We start from the raw sequence: 12,265 nt of genomic DNA on the forward strand, positions 1-12,265 counted from the left end.
ACCTGCGTGGGATGGAGGAGGAGGAGGAGGGCCCCTGCAGCGGGCTGTCCTCAACCGCATCAGCGACATCAAGGCGCTCGGCAGCTGCGTCCTCGTCTCGCGCCGCTTCCACGCGCTCGTGTTGCTCGTCGACTCCGTCTTCGTTCGCGTCGGCTGCGTCATCCCGACGACCCGCCGCCCTCCTCCTCCGCTGTACCAGGCTCCCCGCCGCACCAGGCGCTAGCTGCGGGCGTGGCGTGTTCATGCACATCGTGAGCGTCCTGGTCAGCGGCATCGCCACGCGCTCGGCCAGATCCTGTCCCCCGCTGCAGCGGGCGTCTCCTGGCGCTCCGAGCCACTGCCCGCGCCCGTTGCGGACGTCTCCCACCAGTCCACCACTTGTGCTCTGAGGTGCTCCGCTCAGCATCGAGCTGGCACTGACGATGGCGTGCTTCTAAAGTGGAAGGCCGACTTCGGCTCCACCCTCGACAGCTGCGTCACCCTCGGTCTCGTCGGTCTCGTCCAAGCCGTTGACAGGGCCATGGTCCGGCAGTGGCGAAGGCGATGTGCTGCTTTTGGCCGGTGGAACCTGCTGCTGGACGTGTGCTTCTTCAACTCGACAAGGACACATGCTTCTGGCCGTTGGAACCTGCTAGCGCTGGTGCAGCGGTTCTACGAGCCCATGTCCTGGCGCGTGCTCCTATAGTCCTATCTGGCAAGGACGTGCGCAAGCACAACCTACGGGCGCTGCACGTGGTGGCGGGGTGCCGCAGAAGCCGTTCCTGTTCGTGGCGAGCATCTGCGACAACATCGCGTACAGGCACGGCGGAGGCTTCTGTCACTCCGGTGACTTCATTTTAACAGATACTTTCAGTTCACGTTCAATCTTTCAGTGGTGTTTTACGGAGCACTAAACTTTCAGTTGTATTTTACGGAGATCGATCTTTAGATGTTGCACAACTAATTTTCCCTATTCTTTTTTAGACAACACATTAGGATGGAGCGAGTACACAACAAGTATACAACCAGCTCCTTTTTTTTAGGGGATTATACAACCGGCTCCTGGCAGCGCATTCACAACGGCAAGCCAATCTCAGTAAGCCCAAGTGCGCCCGGGCCAACAAAAAAGAAACATGGAGGCCCCATACGAGCCAAGCCCACAGTAAATATGCCCACTAGTCGAACCCAAGTTCCTCGCGACAGGGCAACTCATGAATTTTTTTAAAAAATAATATTTTTGAATGAATAATTGTAAATGTAGTATTTGATTAAAAAGAATATATACCTATATATATTAATAAAGAGGTAAAATTTCAGCCTCTTTTTTGTCTGGGCTTTTTCGTCTGGCCCATTGATTCATCCTACTGTTCGGCCACTGACTTGCTTTCGGCCCACTCGCAGCCCACTCGGCCCCGATGCCCCGCCCCCGCCCTCGCTCCTCCCGCGCCGCCGTTCCCCCCGCCCTCGCCGTCGCAACCGCGCGGGCGCCTCGAGGCCGCCCCCGCGCCACGGCCGTCCTCGCCCTCGCAACCTCGCCGTCGCTGTCGTTCTCGCCGTGAGGCAGGCAGCCAGGATCTGCGCGTGACACGGCTGGGATCCGTTGGTCACCGCGCCTAATCCCAGGCCGTGGTGAGCCCCTCCCCTCTCCTTGTCCCTGTCCTTTACCTCACCCTCATTGTTTCTCCCTCTCTCGCAGATGCGCGTCGTCCTCTATGAAGCAGCAGGTCAAGCTGGGGTGCAGACGAGGAAGCCGATGTCCTCCCCCGGCGGTCCTTGGTGGCTCTATGGAGGGATCCCGGGGGCGTTGCGGCCGGAGCCGATGGCGGTCCAGCAGGACCAGGGGGTCGCGAGAGCACGCCGCACCTCTCGGACGGACGCAGGCAGCGCACGTGCTGCATCTGCGTCAATGCCCATGCGCCCGCGCGCCAGAGCCGCGTGCTGCGTTGGCTTGCACACAGCTCTGTCGAGCGGTTTCTCGATGGTGCCCGACGGCGAGACGTATGGCTGCCGAATACGCGACATCCACAGGGGCAGAAGATATGGGTTCCACGACATCAATCCCACGGGAATTATCGAAGATGGGCTCCTATTTTACCTGGTTGTTGACTTCTCCCGTTCTCCATGCTCGTCGCGCTGGGCTGCCCGACCAGACTGGACCACCGAGGAATCTGATATTCCAGTATATTGTCCAATTTGTCAATAATGTTGAGAGTAATACATCCACAATTAAGCCTTTGTTATTTCATTTGAGCATTCAATTCAGTGGCTCGATATCTCTAATTGGCTCCGTTCGCTTCGCTAAAAAAAGCCGAAACAGTGTTTCGGCTGATTTGTTGCGAGAGAAAAACACTGTTCCGGCTGAAAAAACAAGCTGAAAAGTACGGATTATAAGACATTTGCAATCCATCTTTTTGTTGTCATTGTTGCAGTGCTGAACATGAGGATTTGGAGACGATCCTAATGTGAGTTTACTGAACAACCGAATATTTAGTCCCTCCTTGTAATTTATTTTCTTTCATGGGCATGATGCAGTAGTGTAATTTAGAGCAACAATTTAGATAGCAAGTGATAATGCAATAGTATGGTTGGAAATTAATTAATCCTGGTTCTTTCATCATGATATAGAGTGCTTTGAGAAAAGAAAACCAGTGACTTTGAGAAAAGACCCATTACTGTTTTGAGAAAAAAAAATAGGAAAAGGTTCTTTACTTCTTTCAATTGTTATTTCACCTAATAACACTGTAGTATTCTTTGAGATAACTGAAGAGCTGGACAGCATGAAAGAGACTCCCCTCTCCTGACCGGCAGCACTGGGGTCCGTGGGGGTGGCTCCAACATGGCTGTGGCCACTCGACGACGAGGCCGCATCGGGCCTTCACTCTCTCTCACTATCCTCACATGTTTGGGGCACCAACACAGGGGATTTTTCATTCGAGCAGTGAGGAGCACCACTGCAGTATCAGGTATTCGGATTTCGGAATCATAGTTTATGAGTAAATCCAATGTAATTGCGATCTAAGCTGTATTTTTGTGTGTAATGCAGTTCTTTCCGCAGCATGTGGAATAAGAGTTTAGAATCATAACATGAGTACAGTTTTTTCTTTTTTGTATGAGATTATATCTTTGTTTATTGTTGACTCTGGTGGGCTATTTCCTTGATCATGAGGAGCATAACTTCCTTTACCTATGCTGCTTGTAATAGCTTCGGTGTTCATATCATATTAATTGGCTTATTCTGAATGCAACATTATGGGACAGATAAAAGTTGGGTGGGCATATGACAGATTTATGTTATTGTATAAATTATTAAATGTACAAGTTTACATGTCCAACTATGCCATTCACAGAAGAATTAATGTTCCTTTCCTAACAGCTGATTTGTAAATTGTAGCTGGGCATATTACAGATCTATGTTATTGTATAAACTGATGTCAGGTACTATTATTATTTCAGATGATTTGTCCATGAACTTCAATGCCAAGCCCTAACTAACATGACAGCACGGTTAAGGCCAGCAAGATCACTATAGTGGGTTATGAATTGGAATACTGTAGGTTTACTAATTCGTTCAGGAGAGATTATGTACTAAGCCAGGATTTGCAAGGGGGCTCCTCCGTGTCGTCGCTACCCACATAAGATCTCGCACTTTGATCTTAGCTTGTTTGTTTTTCATTCCTCCCAACTCCCATCGATCTGCTATCTGTCTCTCGCTGTTAGCAGCTGCAGATCACGCTGTTCTGAATTTCTTGTCTGGTCATGTGCTTTCTTATTCAGTTAGTAGCCACTTTCATTTTCAGATCAGCAACACCAGTTATTGTTCAGTGATAGCAACAACACAGTTCTAATCCATTAGTTAAGCTAATTATGGCAAGGTAATTTGAACATCACTGAGCTTTAAACAATTCCTGCATGTGTGTTGAAAATTGTTGATCTTATAGCAGCTCATTTTAATTTACTTGGTTGGACCGCTATGTTCGGTTGCAGCAGCAAGCAGTTGGCATAGGTTCTGAACATTGTGATTTGCATAAATGACAATAATCCGCGTGCAAGTGCTTGTGACTTTTAGTTTATTACATTGCCGATAAGTATAGGTTCTGAATGGTTTAGTTCTTGTTTGGATGTTGACTCCTTTGATTGATCATTAGAACATGTAGCTGTATGGGTCTGGCATCAACTTTTTTCTTTTCACAGCAGGTCATCAATAGCTACCCTGTATACTTGTGTAAGCCTGTTACCGTAGTAGTAGAGCAGCTAAGTGAACCTCTAATTTCAGAAGTATCACTTTGATGCAATAGTGAATCAACTTTTAAAGCAATCTTTAGCTGTTGCACAACCACAGTCACTCCATCTTGGACCACTACTGTAACTTGACCGTAAATGGAATGTGTTTACAAAATATCAAAATGCTAACCTACAAAGAGTCTGACATGTGACCACTTAATTGTTTAGTATGGTAATTCAATTGCTAGAACCTGAAAACTCATTAGCGGAATTGTGTTCTGTTTTGACCTGTACAATGGGAGAAATTAAAGGTACGACCTGATTATATCTTCCTTAGACTTTATGATGTATGTATACCGACATATTTCAGTTAGCTTCTCTCATTCCTGCAGTTTTATGGTTATATATAAGAGGTATTGTGATTCCATGAAAGTACGCCTTCCTGACCAACTGATTCGTTTGATCAGGCAACTTGAGATATCAAGACCAAGCTGGATAAGAACCGGTGACATCTGAGCCGTCAAACTTGCCTTGCTGCATTCAGCGTGGTGATTCTGCACTTCTGCAGTCACACCACACTAACTGGCAGGCGTCTCTTCCTTGGACGCCAGCACTCCAGCAGCATTTGGAAACAATGCCAGCCTCGTGATGCCACCGAATGCGTTCACCTAAAGAGGATAATCAGTAGGCACACAGACCGTATCATTTTGTTTACATGGACTAAAGTTTAGCATGAGTTTTCTAATAGCATAGTCACTCTTCCGTCGCGTTTATAATCCTTTCATGTTTAATCCTAGACTGCTTGTGATTTTCAACGAGACCCTAAGTTTCATGTGAAGTTTTTTTTCCTGATATTATATCCACCATAATTAATACGTATATCATGTGTTCAGTTCTATGTTATTTTTGTTCAAATTTTGTGTACCCATAGCAACCGCATGGACTAATCTTTGTCAACTGATTTTCAAACAGGTGTCCATAGTACATCAAATTCACAGGCGCAAGTTGATGAACCAACGTAAAATGAAAAGGGAAAAGCACGACATGCAGCAAGGGATGAAAAAAATAAACAACAGAGAAAAATATCATCAGAGAAAGGCGGAAACTGCACTAGCTGGTGGATCAAGAGGTCTAGCACAAACAAACTTGAATAACCCTATGTAGAATAAACATTGGTTCTTATAGTATAATAATTTCACAGTTAAGTTATCTGGCATTATTTTGTTCCTGTTGGGAACCGTATGATCACTCGCTTGCTTTCAGCCCACTCACTCATGTTGACCTTATCTTCATGACTCTTCGATTAAAAAAAAAGGTCTCATAAACCGGCAGTAATGACACAATATCACTGTCAGTTCTTTGACTTGAACCGGTAGAGTTATCACTGCCGGTTCGTAAGCAGCTAACAATGAATGTCAGTTCTGTAGTAGTGGCATTTTACAAAATATGTATGAGAAAATGAAAAGTATGTCATAATGCATATTCATATATAGTTCAAACAATATTTTGATGAATTGATTATTAATTTCCAACAAATTATATCACATATTTATTGTTGGACGATTACCTATCTACATCGATGCCTTGACATATTAAATCAAAAACATAGTTTCCAATCAAGCTTAAATTTCAAATTCTCAATTGACAACAGCGTAGGAGGGAGATAAAAAAATGAATTTTAAAATTTATTACTCACCGATAGCACGCACGGGTATATTTGTTAGTTACAGGTCTGAATCCTATCGGCGACTGGGGCAGACGGCAGGGTAGGGGCCGATAAGGCCCTGTCGGCTCTCCGCTGGCCGATAGGTCCTAAAATATCTCACCTCGCCACCGCGACGCGTCCCGGCCAGCGCCGACGCCATGCTCATGGCGGGCAGCACACGCCGGTGGAGCCCCGGCGCCCGCGCCTTCTCCACGGATCCGGCCACGCGGACCACCGTGCCGCTCGCGCACCTGGCCCCGCTCCCGGCATCCCTGCCGGAGTCCGGCTACAACGTCACGCCGCCGGTCCAGCCCTGGCCGCGCCGCCTCACGGCGCGGTCGCTCTCCCGGCTCCTCCTCCGCGCGGCCACGCCCGAGCACGCGGTCCTCGCCCTCCGCCACGCGCTCTTCCACGCCGCGCCTCCGCTGCCGCCCTCGCTCCCCGTCTTCGCCGCGGCGCTCTCCCGCCTCTCCCACGCCGACGCCGGCGCCGGCGCCGCGGCCCGCCACCTGCCCCCCGTCCTCTCCCTGCTCCGCGCGTCCCGCCTCCCGGTCTTCTCCGACCGCCCGTTCCTGCCGCTCCTCCGCGCGCTCCGCCCGCTCCCGTCCCTCCGCCTCTTCCTCTCCCTACCGTCCTTTAACTCCCGCCCCTCCACCCGCTCCTTCAACGCGCTCCTCCACTCCCTCGTCTCCGCGCGCCGCCTCCGCCTCGCCGCCGCGCTCTTCCGTGCCGCGCCAACCAAGCTGTACATCACGCCCAACCTCGTCTCCTGCAACATCCTGCTCAAAGGTCTAGTTGGCATCGGTGACCTCGATGCTGCGCTCAAGGTGCTCGACCAAATGACTGGCTGGGGGATCGTCCCGGATGTCATCACGTACACCACGGTTCTCACTGCCTACTGCGCCAAAGGTGATCTCGAGGGTGCACAACAGCTCTTTGATGATATTATTGCCAGTGGGCGTAGGCCGGATGCTACTATGTACACAGTGCTTATTGATGGGTACTGCCAGCGTGGGAAGTTGCAAGATGCAGCAAGGATCATGGATGAGATGGAAGCCGCTGGGGTGCAGCCAAATGAGGTTACATACTCTGTGGTGATCGAAGCGTGCTGCAAGGAGGGAAAATCTACAGAGGCGCGTGATTTGACGGGGGAGATGCTAGGGGCAGGATATGTACCGGACACACCTCTGTGTGCCAAGGTGGTTGATGTGCTATGCCAGGATGGAAAGGCAGGAGAGGCGAATGAGATATGGAGACAGATGGTGAAGAAGAACGTCCCACCAGATAACACTGTTGTGAGCACATTGATCTACTGGTTATGCAAGAATGGAATGGTTCAGGAGGCGAGGTGGCTGTTCGATGAGCTCGAGAGGGAGTTCGTGCCAAGCTTGCTGATGTATAACTCGCTTATTGTAGGATTATGTGAGAATGGAGAGTTACAGGAGGCTGGTAGGGTGTGGGATGACATGGTCGAACGGCGGTATGAACCAAATGCAATGACTTATGAGGCCTTGGTCAAGGGTTTCTGCAAAATAGGCAAGTCAAATGAAGGTTATGCGCTATTTAAGGAGATGATGGCCAAAGGGTGCACTCCAAGCAAATCTCTTTACCAAGCATTGGTTGATAGCCTTTCTGAGCCAAGTCATAATGATACTGTTTTCACTATCATTGAAGATGCAGCTTTATGTGGTCGGGATTTCATGGATGGTCAATCGTGGGAAATATTTATCAGAAAAGTGGTAGATACAAATGAAACTTGGAAAAAGCATCTCGATTTGGTGCTGAATATGTAGCCACAAAGAATCAGATTATAACTGGAAGCTTGGAACTTCTAATTTTGTTCAGAGACTTTTTCTTATGAAACTTACATCATTGGGCTTCTTCAGAAAATTAATCAGGTTAGTGTGTTGTGTTCCCATGACATCAGACAGGTTATGTAGCAAATAGGCTCACAAAAAAAAAAGATCTGTAATTGATAATGCTTACTAGTCTCAAGACACATCTTTCTCTGTTTATGTTATTGGGCTTCTTCAGAAAATTAATCAGATTAGTTGTTGTGTTTCCATGACCATGAGATCAGACAAGTTCTGTAGTGCTCGCGTGCGCGCACACACACAAAAAAAAGGATCTGTTATTGTCAATGGTTACTAGCCTAAAAGATGCATCGTTCTTTGTTTATTTTTTATGAATAAATTATATCTATATGTTTCGTTCTACCATGGAATGACTTCATTCCAAGCTGGAATAGTAATTGCTTTGGCCATAACTAGCCATTTTACTTGAACATTATTATTAATCTTCATAACTCTTCAAAATACAATAAAAATAACACCAATTTCTCATCTCTAAATTGTTTGAAAATAAATTTGATTATTTACATTGCTCTTCACACGCTTCTTCACTTGTCATGTTCTCTTCTCCCCAGGTCAAACCATGGGTTCTCATGTATACACTGGGCAGCCCTCGACGACAATACCTTTGGCAGTTGGACAAGAGGCGAGAGGACATCCATCTAAATCATTGCCCCACCAGTTCAAACTGATGTTCTCCAAGCCTAGGCATAAGTAAATCAGGACAGCCATGAATGCCAAACCAGCATCTAGTGCACCAGAAAGCAGATAATTGTGTCGCTCCCACCAGTCACGCCGATATCTGTAAACCACATAACCTGACAAAAACCCAACAAGTATCCATGCGGTGTAGTTGACTGCAGTAGCAGGTGGCATATTGCCGGTGGCACCGATCAACACGGGCATGTTGATGAGTAAGATCCAGCTCTGGCCTGGGAATGCCTTGTGTGCAAGCCATACTAGGAAGGGGGCAATAGCTCCACCCAAGAAGAACCAGTTCACCGCCGAGTAAGTGCCTAGGTCGCCAAATATTCTGCGCGGGCTAATAAGACCCCAGATAACTGAGGCATCATAGAACACATGATCACCGGGGCAGGTCCAAGGGCTGTCTGATGGGAGGAGCTCGGTGTTGCAGATGTTCGGGACTGTGTCCATCAACCACCATGCTGTGCCGAGGTATACAAATGCTGCAATCAAAGTTCCCACCACCTATCATGTTACAAGATGCTGTTTAGTGACACAATAAAACAAAGCCATATTTGTATCTGCGCCGAAGAGATGCTAGTATAGCTTACCTGAGCCATAAACATGGTTCTTGGGGGAATCTTCATGTAGTGGCCCAGCTTAAAATCTTGAAGAAAGGTCAGAGCTTGACTCATGCTGATGTAACCATACACCTTGAAGCACATATTTGCAACTGGCCGTCCAGGGTATAAGTACCCCATGATGTACTCTGTGATGATGTTCAAGCCTGGAGTCTGCATACAGCAAAAGAAGCTGAAGTGTCTGAACTTGCGCTCTTCAGCTAATATGCACAGGGTGTTAAAAAACCGGTACCTGATTCGTTGTCGCTGTGATTATTCCAATTGGGAGGGTGAAGGAAAACGCAATGGCACATGCAAGCAAAACACCCCACCAAGGCAGCTGGAGTTGCTCAATATAGTATTCACAGGCAAATATGGTGACAGCAATGTTAGCAATGAGGATGCAGATGAACCACCACTCCGGGACCTGCTTATATCTCCTCATAAGCTTTGTATGTATGTCCACCTTTTTTTCTTGAAAAGCTGATTTACTTAACTGCCAAATTTCACTGCACAGAAGCACATCATGATTCTTTACTTCATTATTGTGTTTTCTTTAGCAGAATGAGGAACTCCAGAAGAACTTGCTCACCTTCCGTGGAAGAGGAAAACATGAACAATCGTCGCGGTAAGGGATGCGAAACCGACACCATAGGTGACGGCAAAGAAAGTGCTGAGGTACAGCGGACCATTCTTCTCGTACGCCTTGGTATCAAATTGGAAGTGGGAGTCCACGATGCTCGAGATGTTGTACGTCTGCCCGGTCAAGGTGAAGAGGCCATCGGAAAAGATGGGGAAGTTTTGTGCCTTGTAGAAGTTGAACCAGTAAGCAATGGGCGTGATCACATACATGATTATGAAGAACCCAGCAGCGACATTCGCGGTGGCGAACCAGGGGCTGGCAAGGGGGCTCCCAAGGTAGGAGGAGATGGTGGACCAGTCGAGACCGATCGCTCCAATGCCGAGTCCCTCGAGGCCTGACCCGAGCTGCTGGGCGAGCACGGAGTGCGGGAAAACCCAGCAGATCCAGGACATGGACGTGAGCATCTGGAACAGGTAGCCCGGGAAGATGTAGTAGGCGAAGCTGCAGACGAATGCCACCAGGAAGAACTGGTTGCGCGTCATGCCTCCTTTGACCCGCCGTTCTCTCTCGTGGAGCACCCTGGTGAGCAGACACACATTGCAATGTTTGTGTAAGTCGTTGTCGTAGTATAGTTATTAGTGGCAAAACATGAACATGTATATTTGTCTGAATCTTTGATTAATCTCTCTGCATTCTCAAACGAATTTTCATTTGGGTCATGGAAAAATAAACTCTGACTTGTTCTCTCGCCGTGCCTGTTTACCTCATTTTCAAGACTGATAAGGAATATTTTCTTTGCATGTGATGCGAGTCGTTTTCAGAACCAGTACAATACGAACGAGCTGACCGTAACGATAAAATAATACTCATATATGATAACTGGTTGCAAAAGCCAGTTTCCAGTTGTTGGAATCTTTCGGATCCAGCTTGGTCAGCTGGAGCGCATACCTTTCTTGTATGTATTCTCGATCGATCGCGTGCTTCATCGTCACAACCTTACAATTCAGAAACTAGTCTACCTGGAATCTGAACCCTAGTGTTCGTGATCGTCTTTTTTTTCTCTATCTGTTCATCATTTCAAATTTCCTCTATGTACCAGTCACATTGCAGTCCCTTTCATGCTTGGATGTAAGCAACTCCAAAACGACGTGGCATGGCCCATGCCAGGTAATCCACGCCCATTGTCTATCATGACGTTATGTCTTAAAAATCAGAACGCCAAACGCATGCACATCCGTGCCAACCACTCACATCACACATTACATCTCTACTCACACTAATGTAGAATCAGTACACCGTAAGCTACAGATACTTGGCTGATCAATGATAACGAAGCTTTTGTTTATTTTGTCTTTTGTCAAACTAATCAATGGTAGCTAGTCCACCACTCCATGCTTTCCGAATCATAAATCGTTTTGATTTTTTTACATAGTTTTTATCATGCGTCTATACGCTATGTCTTTGAAACTATTGGTCGGAGAACGGAGGCCAAGGCAGGCAAGCAGAGCTGGTAATTCAGTACGTACCTGAAGAGGGAGACCTGCACGAGGTTGGAGGGCCACCACATCGCCGCCGGCTCCACCAGATACCGCCGGAATATTCCCGCCCAACCGAACCCCAGCACCTGCGTGCACACAATACGTGACAGACAGTGAAGCTGAAGCCTCGCACGGCACGCAACACGAAGCTAACAAACGCCAAACGTTTTGCCCGTGCAGCGACGCGTGACGCCGGGCGTGCGTGGCCGTGGCGTAGTACCTGGGTGGTGAGGACGACGAGGAGGGAGACGAAGAAGGTGATGTTCTTGCCGTAGAAGACGCGGACGGCGGTGATGACGTGGATGGCGTAGACTGTGCCGGCGCCGGAGTTGGCGAAGATGGTGATGAGCACGTGCTCCTTCACGTTGAAGGGGCCCGGGTTGAGGGAGAACTCCCAGCGCGTGCCGCGGAGGATGGGGCGCTCCGGGAGAGCGGCAGCCATGAGGCGGCCCAGCGGCACCACCGCGATCTGCGCCGAGATGGCCGTGATGGTCAGCGGCTCCTTGCGGTACCAGAAGAACTGGTTCAGGAACGACAGCAGCGCGCACGACGCCGTGCCCAGCACCCACATCCGGAACGTCAGCACCGGCGTCGACGGGTCGTCTCCCACCGGCACCGTCAGCGCCACCTCCTCGATGGGCGAGTTCTCCTCCGACAAGTCGTCGGAGTAGTCCTCGTCGACCGGCGAGCTGCGCGACGTCGACGTCGTCGCTTCCACCACTGCATCATCATCATCATTGGGAATGAACACGATTGACAGCCGACAAGGCAGTGTGGAGCATGGAAACCACAACGGTAGCAAACTGCTATGGTGCATGAGACGACGGGGACGGACGGTAGATGCTTACGGAGCGGGGTGGTGATCTGGTCGTCGTCGTCGCCGCCATGGTGGTGCGCCTCTTCCCGTCCCTGTTCCTGTTCCTCTTCCTGGCGAGGAGGAGGTGGTGGAGAGGATTCCATGGTAGCTGCTGGTGGGGGATGTGGCATGTGTGCCTACCTGTCCCAGGCCTTTGGCCTTTTGGGGTCACACACTCCTGATGTTCCCGTAGTTGTCCGCATTCTGCAATTTTGTGGGACAGGGATGT

At 48.8% G+C, this 12,265-nt stretch overlaps 2 protein-coding genes and 1 long non-coding RNA gene across 4 annotated transcripts; 2 read left to right on the forward strand and 1 right to left on the reverse strand.

Annotated features, from left to right (window-relative positions):
* Window positions 1-1,405: 1,405 nt before the first annotated feature.
* Window positions 1,406-5,385, forward strand: LOC136522138 (uncharacterized). Of its 2 annotated transcripts, none has more exons than XR_010775795.1 (3): window positions 1,406-1,608; window positions 1,676-4,884; window positions 5,173-5,385. It is a non-coding gene; the product is annotated as an uncharacterized lncRNA (long non-coding RNA). The 2 variants fall into 2 exon arrangements; XR_010775796.1 differs by having other exon boundaries at window positions 1,676-2,441; window positions 2,746-5,385.
* A 573-nt stretch (window positions 5,386-5,958) lies between these two features.
* Window positions 5,959-8,467, forward strand: LOC136519728 (pentatricopeptide repeat-containing protein At5g16420, mitochondrial-like). The gene is made up of 2 exons (XM_066513103.1): window positions 5,959-7,803; window positions 8,331-8,467. Exon 1 carries the CDS (start codon window positions 6,064-6,066, stop codon window positions 7,696-7,698), a length of 1,635 nt encoding a protein of 544 aa, XP_066369200.1. The 5' UTR covers window positions 5,959-6,063; the 3' UTR covers window positions 7,699-7,803; window positions 8,331-8,467.
* LOC136519727 (oligopeptide transporter 7-like) lies at window positions 8,157-12,265 on the reverse strand. Its single transcript, XM_066513102.1, has 7 exons — window positions 12,029-12,265; window positions 11,401-11,900; window positions 11,169-11,266; window positions 9,652-10,221; window positions 9,313-9,568; window positions 9,051-9,233; window positions 8,157-8,964 (listed from the first exon to the last, which is right to left on the reverse strand). Exons 1-7 carry the CDS (start codon window positions 12,165-12,167, stop codon window positions 8,347-8,349), a joined length of 2,364 nt encoding a protein of 787 aa, XP_066369199.1. The 5' UTR covers window positions 12,168-12,265; the 3' UTR covers window positions 8,157-8,346.

The sequence above is a fragment of the Miscanthus floridulus genome, chromosome 18 (genome assembly GCF_019320115.1).
Source record: "Miscanthus floridulus cultivar M001 chromosome 18, ASM1932011v1, whole genome shotgun sequence".
Lineage (NCBI taxonomy): Eukaryota > Viridiplantae > Streptophyta > Magnoliopsida > Poales > Poaceae > Miscanthus > Miscanthus floridulus.

Bases quoted from the DNA above. Each gene is read 5' to 3' on its own strand.
- LOC136519728 (XM_066513103.1), top strand. From the start codon at position 6,064: ATGCTCATGGCGGGCAGCACACGCCGGTGGAGCCCCGGCGCCCGCGCC.
- LOC136519727 (XM_066513102.1), bottom strand. From the start codon at position 12,167: ATGCCACATCCCCCACCAGCAGCTACCATGGAATCCTCTCCACCACCT. The intron at 11,267-11,400 runs GTACTACGCCAC...GTGTGCACGCAG, and splicing joins TCGTCGTCCTCACCACCCAG to GTGCTGGGGTTCGGTTGGGC. The intron at 9,234-9,312 runs GTACCGGTTTTT...TGCTGTATGCAG, and splicing joins TCACAGCGACAACGAATCAG to ACTCCAGGCTTGAACATCAT.